We start from the raw sequence: 14,243 nt of genomic DNA on the forward strand, positions 1-14,243 counted from the left end.
AGTACTTATGTAACACTCCTATTTTTTCACTAATATTACTCTTTGGAGTATTTTATTAACACCCTTATTTTTGTAGCACTTTCTAACCCATAGCTTCTGCTTCTTTCTTAACACATATTAACACATTAGTATCTCAATGGTGTGCTGCCCTAGGGTGGTCGGGCCTGAGCCGACTTTGTGGGGTCCAAGCCCTGGACTTATGCTTAGTTAGGGACCTCCAGTAATAGAGCAGCCGTGAAGTGGCCTGGAGGCTTATCATATCTTTTGCAAAACATATGTAACGAAGAGCTCTACATTTTCTATTATTACTATAATTTTATAATTTTATATTATAGTATATAGTTCTTCTTACAAACAGCCAGCTGAGTGCGTGGGAAAATTCCCTTTGGTTTTTCTTGTCTAGAGTAACCCCCTCCAGCAGCATCTGAGGATTGTTACCAGCTTGATTAGAGCAGTTTGCCACTATTTATTGCAGTTCAGAGAGGCATAGATGGAGCCAGCATTAGGAGGGCATGCTGGGTCCTGTGGTGCCATTTGGAGGATACAGGGGTGCCTCCAGGTAAGCTAGCTCTCAATCTGGATATGTTTTGTATGTGCCATTATCATGTGGCCATATATTAAGCAATTGTATGACCCATAGTGGATATTATTATTATTATTATTATTATTATTATTATGCTGTGTGTGAGTTTGGGGAGTGGTACCCCCCAGGTCTGGTGTGACTGGGCTACCTTGGATTAGCACGCCATATTATTTATTTAGTACTTATGTAACACTCCTATTTTTTCACTAATATTACTCTTTGGAGTATTTTATTAACACCCTTATTTTTGTAGCACTTTCTAACCCATAGCTTCTGCTTCTTTCTTAACACATATTAACACATTAGTATCTCAATGGTGTGCTGCCCTAGGGTGGTCGGGCCTGAGCCGACTTTGTGGGGTCCAAGCCCTGGACTTATGCTTAGTTAGGGACCTCCAGTAATAGAGCAGCCGTGAAGTGGCCTGGAGGCTTATCATATCTTTTGCAAAACATATGTAACGAAGAGCTCTACATTTTCTATTATTACTATAATTTTATAATTTTATATTATAGTATATAGTTCTTCTTACAAACAGCCAGCTGAGTGCGTGGGAAAATTCCCTTTGGTTTTTCTTGTCTAGAGTAACCCCCTCCCGCAGCACCTGAGGATTGTTACCAGCTTGATTAGAGCAGTTTGCCACTATTTATTGCAGTTCAGAGAGGCATAGATGGAGCCAGCATTAGGAGGGCATGCTGGGTCCTGTGGTGCCATTTGGAGGATACAGGGGTGCCTCCAGGTAAGCTAGCTCTCAATCTGGATATGTTTTGTATGTGCCATTATCATGTGGCCGTACATTAAGCAATTGTATGACCCATAGTGGATATTATTATTATTATTATTATTATTATTATTATGCTGTGTGTGAGTTTGGGGAGTGGTACCCCCCAGGTCTGGTGTGACTGGGCTACCTTGGATTAGCACGCCATATTATTTATTTAGTACTTATGTAACACTCCTATTTTTTCACTAATATTACTCTTTGGAGTATTTTATTAACACCCTTATTTTTGTAGCACTTTCTAACCCATAGCTTCTGCTTCTTTCTTAACACATATTAACACATTAGTATCTCAATGGTGTGCTGCCCTAGGGTGGTCGGGCCTGAGCCGACTTTGTGGGGTCCAAGCCCTGGACTTATGCTTAGTTAGGGACCTCCAGTAATAGAGCAGCCGTGAAGTGGCCTGGAGGCTTATCATATCTTTTGCAAAACATATGTAACGAAGAGCTCTACATTTTCTATTATTACTATAATTTTATAATTTTATATTATAGTATATAGTTTTTCTTACAAACAGCCAGCTGAGTGCGTGGGAAAATTCCCTTTGGTTTTTCTTGTCTAGAGTAACCCCCTCCCGCAGCACCTGAGGGTTGTTACCAGCTTGATTAGAGCAGTTTGCCACTATTTATTGCAGTTCAGAGAGGCATAGATGGAGCCAGCATTAGGAGGGCATGCTGGGTCCTGTGGTGCCATTTGGAGGATACAGGGGTGCCTCCAGGTAAGCTAGCTCTCAATCTGGATATGTTTTGTATGTGCCATTATCATGTGGCCATACATTAAGCAATTGTATGACCCATAGTGGATATTATTATTATTATTATTATTATTATTATTATTATGCTGTGTGTGAGTTTGGGGAGTGGTACCCCCCAGGTCTGGTGTGACTGGGCTACCTTGGATTAGCACGCCATATTATTTATTTAGTACTTATGTAACACTCCTATTTTTTCACTAATATTACTCTTTGGAGTGTTTTATTAACACCCTTATTTTTGTAGCACTTTCTAACCCATAGCTTCTGCTTCTTTCTTAACACATATTAACACATTAGTATCTCAATGGTGTGCTGCCCTAGGGTGGTCGGGCCTGAGCCGACTTTGTGGGGTCCAAGCCCTGGACTTATGCTTAGTTAGGGACCTCCAGTAATAGAGCAGCCGTGAAGTGGCCTGGAGGCTTATCATATCTTTTGCAAAACATATGTAACGAAGAGCTCTACATTTTCTATTATTACTATAATTTTATAATTTTATATTATAGTATATAGTTCTTCTTACAAACAGCCAGCTGAGTGCGTGGGAAAATTCCCTTTGGTTTTTCTTGTCTAGAGTAACCCCCTCCCGCAGCACCTGAGGATTGTTACCAGCTTGATTAGAGCAGTTTGCCACTATTTATTGCAGTTCAGAGAGGCATAGATGGAGCCAGCATTAGGAGGGCATGCTGGGTCCTGTGGTGCCATTTGGAGGATACAGGGGTGCCTCCAGGTAAGCTAGCTCTCAATCTGGATATGTTTTGTATGTGCCATTATCATGTGGCCGTACATTAAGCAATTGTATGACCCATAGTGGATATTATTATTATTATTATTATTATTATTATGCTGTGTGTGAGTTTGGGGAGTGGTACCCCCCAGGTCTGGTGTGACTGGGCCTCCTTGGATTAGCACGCCATATTATTTATTTAGTACTTATGTAACACTCCTATTTTTTCACTAATATTACTCTTTGGAGTATTTTATTAACACCATTATTTTTGTAGCACTTTCTAACCCATAGCTTCTGCTTCTTTCTTAACACATATTAACACATTAGTATCTCAATGGTGTGCTGCCCTAGGGTGGTCGGGCCTGAGCCGACTTTGTGGGGTCCAAGCCCTGGACTTATGCTTAGTTAGGGACCTCCAGTAATAGAGCAGCCGTGAAGTGGCCTGGAGGCTTATCATATCTTTTGCAAAACATATGTAACGAAGAGCTCTACATTTTCTATTATTACTATAATTTTATAATTTTATATTATAGTATATAGTTCTTCTTACAAACAGCCAGCTGAGTGCGTGGGAAAATTCCCTTTGGTTTTTCTTGTCTAGAGTAACCCCCTCCTGCAGCACCTGAGGATTGTTACCAGCTTGATTAGAGCAGTTTGCCACTATTTATTGCAGTTCAGAGAGGCATAGATGGAGCCAGCATTAGGAGGGCATGCTGGGTCCTGTGGTGCCATTTGGAGGATACAGGGGTGCCTCCAGGTAAGCTAGCTCTCAATCTGGATATGTTTTGTATGTGCCATTATCATGTGGCCATACATTAAGCAATTGTATGACCCATAGTGGATATTATTATTATTATTATTATTATTATTATTATGCTGTGTGTGAGTTTGGGGAGTGGTACCCCCCAGGTCTGGTGTGACTGGGCTACCTTGGATTAGCACGCCATATTATTTATTTAGTACTTATGTAACACTCCTATTTTTTCACTAATATTACTCTTTGGAGTATTTTATTAACACCCTTATTTTTGTAGCACTTTCTAACCCATAGCTTCTGCTTCTTTCTTAACACATATTAACACATTAGTATCTCAATGGTGTGCTGCCCTAGGGTGGTCGGGCCTGAGCCGACTTTGTGGGGTCCAAGCCCTGGACTTATGCTTAGTTAGGGACCTCCAGTAATAGAGCAGCCGTGAAGTGGCCTGGAGGCTTATCATATCTTTTGCAAAACATATGTAACGAAGAGCTCTACATTTTCTATTATTACTATAATTTTATAATTTTATATTATAGTATATAGTTCTTCTTACAAACAGCCAGCTGAGTGCGTGGGAAAATTCCCTTTGGTTTTTCTTGTCTAGAGTAACCCCCTCCCGCAGCACCTGAGGATTGTTACCAGCTTGATTAGAGCAGTTTGCCACTATTTATTAAAGAAATAAGTATCAAATAAGGTTTGAGGTAAAAATATGGTAAAAAAAAAAAGTGGCAGACTAGATGGGCCAAGTGGGTCTAGTCTGCTGTAAAATGTATGTTTCTATGTTTCTATGCTGTGGAGAGGTATCTTAAGAATTATTGGGACAGGGGCCCTTTCGATATGTTGCTATGTGGCTCTCAAAGTTCTGGTTATGCCTCTGAGAACAGTGTTACCCGTAATACAGTCTTACATACTGTATCTAACCCTTAAATGTACAGTGAAACCAAACCATATCAGGTACATCAGTTCATTGCTAAGAGGCCTGTTCATTATCAGGGGCCGGTGACACCCCATAACTAAGTATCCATCTTGTTGAGAGTAGCAGCAGATGATACAAAATCACCTGATCACCTGATGAACACTGGCGAGCAGGGGCGGTCTAAGAGAGTAGAGGGCCCATGTGCAGGATCTGATTCGACTCCTCCTCTCTCACCATGCATGAGACTCTGGCTTTGTGCCAGAGTCTACTGTGCATATATAGGTCTCTAAGAACATTCCATCCACGCCTTCTTCCCAGGGACATCTCTACTGCGCATGTGCAAATAGGTGATTTCTTTCAGTAGAAGTGGCTGCCATGGGATTTTGGGGGGGAGGGGGAGGGAAGTTAGGCATATTTACATGGGTGCTGGATGTGCTCTTGCACCCATTATAGATACGCCAATGCTACAGAGTTTGCTAGTGTTAGTGCACATGTGTGCACTTGAGTTCACGCATGCGCACAGTGAATCCAACAGATGACGGAGGGATTCAAACTGGTATTGGCAGGATCTTGGAAATAAAAAACAAGGTGATGCAGGAAACACTCCAGTCGTTTATCACCGCTGCCTGCAGCCACCAATTTGATACTCCTAATATGGGCTTATGGTGCTGGCTATCAAATCAGCCATGGAAGAAGAGGAGACTTTAGCATGTGCTTGCTTGTCTTTCCTACTGATTTACAGAAAAGGATCCAGTGCAGCTTGCACAGGCTCCTGCAGTAGTATAGCTGATTGGCAGTGCTCACTACCAGACCGCGTATTGGGTTGTTTGTGACTGACAAAATGGATTGCATTGGTAGTGCAGAGCTGGGACAGTGGAGTGCATCGGGTTACAGGTAATGGACAACTTTCCTATAAGGCAGGTGAAAGAGTATGATGAACATATTTATTTGGATATAAAATAGAGATGTGCGGCCGGTACTTTTCGTGTTTTGGTTCCATGCTCGTGTTTTGGATCTGGATTGGTTTTGCCAAAACCACCCTTTCGTATTTGGCTTTTGGTTTTGGATCTGGATGATTTTTGAAAAAAACATAAAAACAGCTAAAATCACAGAATTTGGGGGTAATTTTGATCCTACGGTATTATTAGCCTCAATAACATTAATTTCCACTCATTTCCAGTCTATTCTGAGCACCTCACACCTCACAATATTGTTTTTAGGCTTACACTTATATGGCAGTACCACTGGACTGAATTTATACGGCAGTATCACTGGACTTATATGTCAGTACCACTGGAACTATATAGCAGTACCACTGGAATTATATGGCAGTATCACTGGAATTATACGGCAGTACCACTAGACTTATACGGCAGTATCACTGGAATTATATGGGGGTACCACTTGACTTATACACCAGTACCACTGGAATTATACAGCAGTATCACTTGACTTATTTTATACGCCAGTACCATTGAATTTATATGGCAGTACCACTGGGCATATATGGCAGTATCACTGTAATTATATGGCAGTACTAATGGACATATACAGCAGTATCGCTGGATTTATATGGCAGTTCCGCTGGACATATATGGCAGTATCATTGGACTGGATTTATACGCCAGTACCACTGGATTTATATGGCAGTATCACTGGACATATACAGCAGTATCACTGGATTTAGACGGCAGTACCACTGGACATATACGGCAGTATCACTGGACTGAATTTATACACCAGTACCACTGGATTTATACGGCAGTACCACTGGACATATATGACAGTATCACTGGATTTATATGGCAGTACCACTGGACTGGATTTATACGCCAGTACCACTGGATGTATATGGCAGTACCACTGGATATATACGGCAGTATCACTGGAATTATATGGCAGTACCACTGGATATATACAGCAGTATCGCTGGATTTATACGGCAGTACCACTGGACATATACGGCAGTATGGCTGGATTTATACGCCAGTACCGCTGGACATATACGCCAGTATCACTGAACATATACGGCAGTACCACTGGACATATACTGCAGCACAGGGACACCACCACTGGATTGATGCAGGACAACACTGCACCACTGGACTGGACTTATATAGCAGCACTGGACATATGGCAGCAGAGGACACCACCACTGTGACTAGACTGATGCAGCACTAGGCACTACCACTGTACTGATGCAGGACACTGTGGACGGAGACACTACCTCTCACTACACTCTCCAATGCTGGAGTGAAAATGGTGGCAACACGCGGCTCCTTATATGGAATCCAAACCCCGTGAGAATCCGACAGCGGGATGATGACGTTTTGCCTCGTTCTGGTTTCCGAGTCAGGCGGGAAAACCCGAGCCTGACTCGGATTTGGGCTCGGGTAGTGAAGTCCGGTAGTGTTCGGTTCTCAGGGAACCAAACCCGCTCAGCTCTAATATAAATATTCCATTTATTAAAACAATTTCATAATGGTAGTCATTTTACTCACTCATTAAAAAGCTGAAAAAGGTGACATATGTCCCCACCAACAGCTAGCTTGGACCCCTAAAAATAGGCGCAGGCCTTGGTAAACAGTATCACCCTACAATATTTAACTGTGTGTCACAATGTATTCCGCACTGTACCCCACACTGTATCTAGCAGGTACGGAACACTGTTTTTATGGTTTGGGAAATTTTGGAGAGCTGCTCAACAAGAAGGCTGATGAGTCAACATTGGTCCAGGACCCCTTGAAAAGAGGTATAGATTGGACAGTGAGAATAGCCATGTCCTTGGGGCATGTGTACAGGTGTAGGGGGCATCCATGTCTGCTGTTGATATTTATTTTCTGTTTGTTAACTACTACTGCTTTTGAGCAATGATATTCCACATATGATTCTTAGTAAATTTCTGTGTTGTATTGTTGTCTATTAAAAGCACTTGTGTGTTGGTTTGGTTGGTTACTTATTGATAACACATTACTAATTTGCAAGACATTTGTAAACAGAAAAACTGCAGTGTGTTTGTGCCATTGTTCTGTCGTTAAGTTTACCCAGCCAGCCTTTGACCTATGTTGGTGAACAATATTGTGAACTGTGATATTGTCAAAATTGAGTGGAGGTGACTGAAAATTATTGTTATTGAGGTTAATAATACCGTAGGAACAAAAAAATGCCAAATTATGCTATTTTAGATGTATATTATATATTTACAAAAAAAAAATTCAGATCCAAAGCCAAAACCAAAACACATGAGCATTGTTTTGGCAAAACCAAAACACAAAGTTAACACAGATCCAAAACCAAAACACGGGGATTGGCGCACATCTCTAAATTCATTAACATCAATAACATTCTTTTCCATTAATTGCCAGTGTGAAATGGCACTGTAAATCACGTGAGGGACTTACATGCCATCAGAAACACAAGAAATTCATTTTTAGATCAGAGATCCTACCTCAAAATGACCAATACTCAGTTTGACTCAAAACCCCAAAGCTTGTGTGTGTTCGATTTTCCAGAAAACCGCTAATCTCTACTGTATAAACAATTATAATGTCAGATTATGACAAATAGCATATATGGTGTCCATGATATTGTTGTATTTCATTCATAAGTTTCATACTGTAGGTTCAAACTTCATTATTTGTTTTTCAGGCCAATGGGGTTGGCCGACAGTCAGCCTCTCCTCTGTACTGGGGATGATATCAGGGGTGCTGTCTTCCACTATTGAATCTGTTGGTGATTATTACACTTGTTCAAGATTATCTGGAGCTCCGATACCACCAACACATGCCTTAAATCGTGGCATTGGAATGGAAGGCATAGGATGCATTTTGGCTGGTATATGGGGAACAGGAAATGGGACAACATCATACAGCCAGAATATTGCAGCTTTGGGAATTACAAAGGTATATTTTACATTACAGTATGTACTTAAAAAGTCCAATTACAAAATGTAAACAATATATTTATCCATAGAGATATTTTTTTAATTTCTTAAATCCATGATTTCTTGTGCATTTTCTTTTTTCAAAATCATCATGTTCAATATACTGTAAATAGGGCAAAGGTTAAATTATTTCAAATTAAGTTGAACCATGTATTCCACAACATATAACATGTGTAATTTAACTACTTCATTACCTATTCCCTAGCTTTAATGTTAGAAAAAATAGCGGGGTCCTTCCTCTAGGGCCTCATTTCTTATCATTATCAGATACTAGCTTTCAGACTATGCTGATAAAGAAGTAGAAGAAACTTTTTTTATTCTATCCCATCAATTGCTAGATACATTTGAATATTTACATTTTGTACTTTGTATTTCAATATATATAAATACATATTTAAAAACTCAGTACAATTTTTACTTAGGGTTAACTTTGAAAATAGCCTAGAACATATAAACTCAAAAAATGGGCTATATCCTTATATACCCAATGGCCAATTTATTACTTACACCTACTCATTAATGCCAATGTCTGGCCCTCCAAATCTACTGTATGTCAGAACTAGAGATGAGCGGGTTCGGTTCCTCGGAATCCGAACCCGCCCGAACTTCAGCTTTTTTTACACGGATCCGAGCGACTCGGATCTTCCCGCCTTGCTCGGTTAACCCGAGCGCGCCCGAACGTCATCATGACGCTGTCGGATTCTCGCGAGGCTCGGATTCTATCGCGAGACTCGGATTCTATATAAGGAGCCGCGCGTCGCCGCCATTTTCACACGTGCATTGAGATTGATAGGGAGAGGACGTGGCTGGCGTCCTCTCCATTTAGATTAGAAGAGAGAGAGTGAGATTGAGACAGAGACACTTGATTTACTGGAGCTTAGGAGTACTAGAGAGTGCAGAGTTTACTAGTGACTGACCACTGACCAGTGACCACCAGTGCAGTTTTATTTAATATAATCCGTTCTCTGCCTGAAAAAAACGATACACAGTGACTCAGTCACATACCATATCTGTGCTCAGCCTAGTGTGCTGCATCATCTATGTATAATATCTGACTGCGCTCACACAGCTTAATTGTGGGGGAGACTGGGGAGCAGTTATAGGTTATAGCAGGAGCCAGGAGTACATATTATTAAAATTAAACAGTGCACACTTTTGCTGCAGGAGTGCCACTGCCAGTGTGACTGACCAGTGACCTGACCACACTGACCACCAGTATAGTATACTATATTGTGATTGCCTGAAAAAGTTAAACACTCGTCGTGTGACTTGTGTGGTGTTTTTTTATTCTATAAAAAACTCATTCTGCTGACAGACAGTGTCCAGCAGGTCCGTCATTATATAATATATACCTGTCCGGCTGCAGTAGTGATATATATATATATTTTTTATATCATTATTTATCATCCAGTCGCAGCAGACACAGTACGGTAGTTCACGGCTGTAGCTACCTCTGTGTCGGCACTCGGCAGTCCATCCATAATTGTATACCACCTACCCGTGGTTTTTTTTTTCTTTCTTCTTTATACATACTACATCTCATTATCATCCAGTCTATATTAGCAGCAGACACAGTACAGTACGGTAGTCCACGGCTGTAGCTACCTCTGTGTCGGCACTCGGCAGTCCATCCATAATTGTATACCACCTACCCGTGGTTTTTTCTTTCTTCTTTATACATACTACATCTCATTATCATCCAGTCTATATTAGCAGCAGACACAGTACAGTACGGTAGTCCACGGCTATAGCTACCTCTGTGTCGGCACTCGGCAGTCCATCCATAATTGTATACCACCTACCCGTGGTTTTTTTTTCTTTCTTCTTTATACATACTACATCTCATTATCAACCAGTCTATATTAGCAGCAGACACAGTACAGTACGGTAGTCCACGGCTGTAGCTACCTCTGTGTCGGCACTCGGCAGTCCGTCCATAATTGTATACCACCTACCCGTGGTTTTTTTTTCTTTCTTCTTTATACATACTACATCTCATTATCATCCAGTCTATATTAGCAGCAGACACAGTACAGTACGGTAGTCCACGGCTGTAGCTACCTCTGTGTCGGCACTCGGCAGTCCATCCATAATTGTATACCACCTACCCGTGGTTTTTTTTTCTTCTTTATACATACTACATCTCATTATCATCCAGTCTATATTAGCAGCAGACACAGTACAGTACGGTAGTCCACGGCTGTAGCTACCTCTGTGTCGGCACTCGGCAGTCCATCCATAATTGTATACCACCTACCCATGTTTTTTTTTTCTTTCTTCTTTATACATACATACTACATCTCATTATCAACCAGTCTATATTAGCAGCAGACACAGTACAGTACGGTAGTCCACGGCTGTAACTACCTCTGTGTCGGCACTCGGCAGTCCATCCATAATTGTATACTAGTATCCATCCATCTCCATTGTTTACCTGAGGTGCCTTTTAGTTGTGCCTATTAAAATATGGAGAACAAAAATGTTGAGGTTCCAAAATTAGGGAAAGATCAAGATCCACTTCCACCTCGTGCTGAAGCTGCTGCCACTAGTCATGGCCGAGACGATGAAATGCCAGCAACGTCGTCTGCCAAGGCCGATGCCCAATGTCATAGTACAGAGCATGTCAAATCCAAAACACCAAATATCAGTAAAAAAAGGACTCCAAAACCTAAAATAAAATTGTCGGAGGAGAAGCGTAAACTTGCCAATATGCCATTTACCACACGGAGTGGCAAGGAACGGCTGAGGCCCTGGCCTATGTTCATGGCTAGTGGTTCAGCTTCACATGAGGATGGAAGCACTCAGCCTCTCGCTAGAAAAATGAAAAGACTCAAGCTGGAAAAAGCACAGCAAAGAACTGTGCGTTCTTCGAAATCCCAAATCCACAAGGAGAGTCCAATTGTGTCGGTTGCGATGCCTGACCTTCCCAACACTGGACGTGAAGAGCATGCGCCTTCCACCATTTGCATGCTCCCTGCAAGTGCTGGAAGGAGCATGCGCAGTCCAGTTCCTGATAGTCAGATTGAAGATGTCAGTGTTGAAGTACACCAGGATGAGGAGGATATGGGTGTTGCTGGCGCTGGGGAGGAAATTGACCAGGAGGATTCTGATGGTGAGGTGGTTTGTTTAAGTCAGGCACCCGGGGAGACACCTGTTGTCCGTGGGAGGAATATGGCCGTTGACATGCCTGGTGAAAATACCAAAAAAATCAGCTCTTCGGTGTGGAAGTATTTCACCAGAAATGCGGACAACATTTGTCAAGCCGTGTGTTCCCTGTGTCAAGCTGTAATAAGTAGGGGTAAGGACGTTAACCACCTCGGAACATCCTCCCTTATACGTCACCTGCAGCGCATTCATAATAAGTCAGTGACAAGTTCAAAAACTTTGGCCGACAGCGGAAGCAGTCCACTGACCAGTAAATCCCTTCCTCTTGTAACCAAGCTCACGCAAACCACCCCACCAACTCCCTCAGTGTCAATTTCCTCCTTCCCCAGGAATGCCAATAGTCCTGCAGGCCATGTCACTGGCAATTCTGATGATTCCTCTCCTGCCTGGGATTCCTCTGATGCATCCTTGCGTGTAACGCCTACTGCTGCTGGCGCTGCTGTTGTTGCTGCTGGGAGTCGATGGTCATCCCAGAGGGGAAGTCGTAAGCCCACTTGTACTACTTCCAGTAAGCAATTGACTGTTCAACAGTCCTTTGCGAGGAAGATGAAATATCACAGCAGTCATCCTGCTGCAAAGCGGATAACTGAGGCCTTGACAACTATGTTGGTGTTAGACGTGCGTCCGGTATCCGCCGTTAGTTCACAGGGAACTAGACAATTTATTGAGGCAGTGTGCCCCCGTTACCAAATACCATCTAGGTTCCACTTCTCTAGGCAGGCGATACCGAGAATGTACACGGACGTCAGAAAAAGACTCAGCAGTGTCCTAAAAAATGCAGTTGTACCCAATGTCCACTTAACCACGGACATGTGGACAAGTGGAGCAGGGCAGGGTCAGGACTATATGACTGTGACAGCCCACTGGGTAGATGTATGGACTCCCGCCGCAAGAACAGCAGCGGCGGCACCAGTAGCAGCATCTCGCAAACGCCAACTCTTTCCTAGGCAGGCTACGCTTTGTATCACCGGTTTCCAGAATACGCACACAGCTGAAAACCTCTTACGGCAACTGAGGAAGATCATCGCGGAATGGCTTACCCCAATTGGACTCTCCTGTGGATTTGTGGCATCGGACAACGCCAGCAATATTGTGTGTGCATTAAATATGGGCAAATTCCAGCACGTCCCATGTTTTGCACATACCTTGAATTTGGTGGTGCAGAATTTTTTAAAAAACGACAGGGGCGTGCAAGAGATGCTGTCGGTGGCCAGAAGAATTGCGGGACACTTTCGGCGTACAGGCACCACGTACAGAAGACTGGAGCACCACCAAAAACTACTGAACCTGCCCTGCCATCATCTGAAGCAAGAAGTGGTAACGAGGTGGAATTCAACCCTCTATATGCTTCAGAGGTTGGAGGAGCAGCAAAAGGCCATTCAAGCCTATACAATTGAGCACGATATAGGAGGTGGAATGCACCTGTCTCAAGCGCAGTGGAGAATGATTTCAACGTTGTGCAAGGTTCTGATGCCCTTTGAACTTGCCACACGTGAAGTCAGTTCAGACACTGCCAGCCTGAGTCAGGTCATTCCCCTCATCAGGCTTTTGCAGAAGAAGCTGGAGACATTGAAGGAGGAGCTAACACGGAGCGATTCCGCTAGGCATGTGGGACTTGTGGATGGAGCCCTTAATTCGCTTAACAAGGATTCACGGGTGGTCAATCTGTTGAAATCAGAGCACTACATTTTGGCCACCGTGCTCGATCCTAGATTTAAAGCCTACCTTGGATCTCTCTTTCCGGCAGACACAAGTCTGCTGGGGTTGAAAGACCTGCTGGTGAGAAAATTGTCAAGTCAAGCGGAACGCGACCTGTCAACATCTCCTCCTTCACATTCTCCCGCAACTGGGGGTGCGAGGAAAAGGCTCAGAATTCCGAGCCCACCCGCTGGCGGTGATGCAGGGCAGTCTGGAGCGACTGCTGATGCTGACATCTGGTCCGGACTGAAGGACCTGACAACGATTACGGATACGGACATGTCGTCTACTGGCACTGCATATGATTCTCTCCCCATTGAAAGAATGGTGGAGGATTATATGAGTGACCGCATCCAAGTAGGCACGTCACACAGTCCGTACTTATACTGGCAGGAAAAAGAGGCAATTTGGAGGCCCTTGCACAAACTGGCTTTATTCTACCTAAGTTGCCCTCCCACAAGTGTGTACTCCGAAAGAGTGTTTAGTGCCGCCGCTCACCTTGTCAGCAATCGGCGTACGAGGTTACATCCAGAAAATGTGGAGAAGATGATGTTCATTAAAATGAATTATAATCAATTCCTCCGCGGAGACATTGACCAGCAGCAATTGCCTCCACAAAGTACACAGGGAGCTGAGATGGTGGATTCCAGTGGGGACGAATTGATAATCTGTGAGGAGGGGGATGTACACGGTGATATATCGGAGGATGATGATGAGGTGGACATCTTGCCTCTGTAGAGCCAGTTTGTGCAAGGAGAGATTAATTGCTTCTTTTTTTGGGGGGGGTCCAAACCAACCCGTCATATCAGTCACAGTCGTGTGGCAGACCCTGTCACTGAAATGATGGGTTGGTTAAAGTGTGCATGTCCTGTTTTGTTTATACAACATAAGGGTGGGTGGTAGGGCCCAAGGACAATTCCAT

General features: G+C 43.1%; 1 protein-coding gene across 1 annotated transcript in view; it reads left to right on the forward strand.

Annotated features, from left to right (window-relative positions):
* The window catches only part of LOC134934617 (solute carrier family 23 member 1-like), a 319,416-nt gene that overhangs the window by 219,329 nt on the left and 85,844 nt on the right, over positions 1-14,243 (forward strand). The window contains exon 8 of the mRNA XM_063930011.1: positions 8,164-8,417. Within this exon, the coding sequence (XP_063786081.1) occupies positions 8,164-8,417 (254 nt within the window). The remainder of the gene's footprint in view (positions 1-8,163; positions 8,418-14,243) is intronic.

The sequence above is a fragment of the Pseudophryne corroboree genome, chromosome 6 (genome assembly GCF_028390025.1).
Source record: "Pseudophryne corroboree isolate aPseCor3 chromosome 6, aPseCor3.hap2, whole genome shotgun sequence".
In the NCBI taxonomy this organism is placed as follows: Eukaryota; Metazoa; Chordata; class Amphibia; order Anura; family Myobatrachidae; genus Pseudophryne; species Pseudophryne corroboree.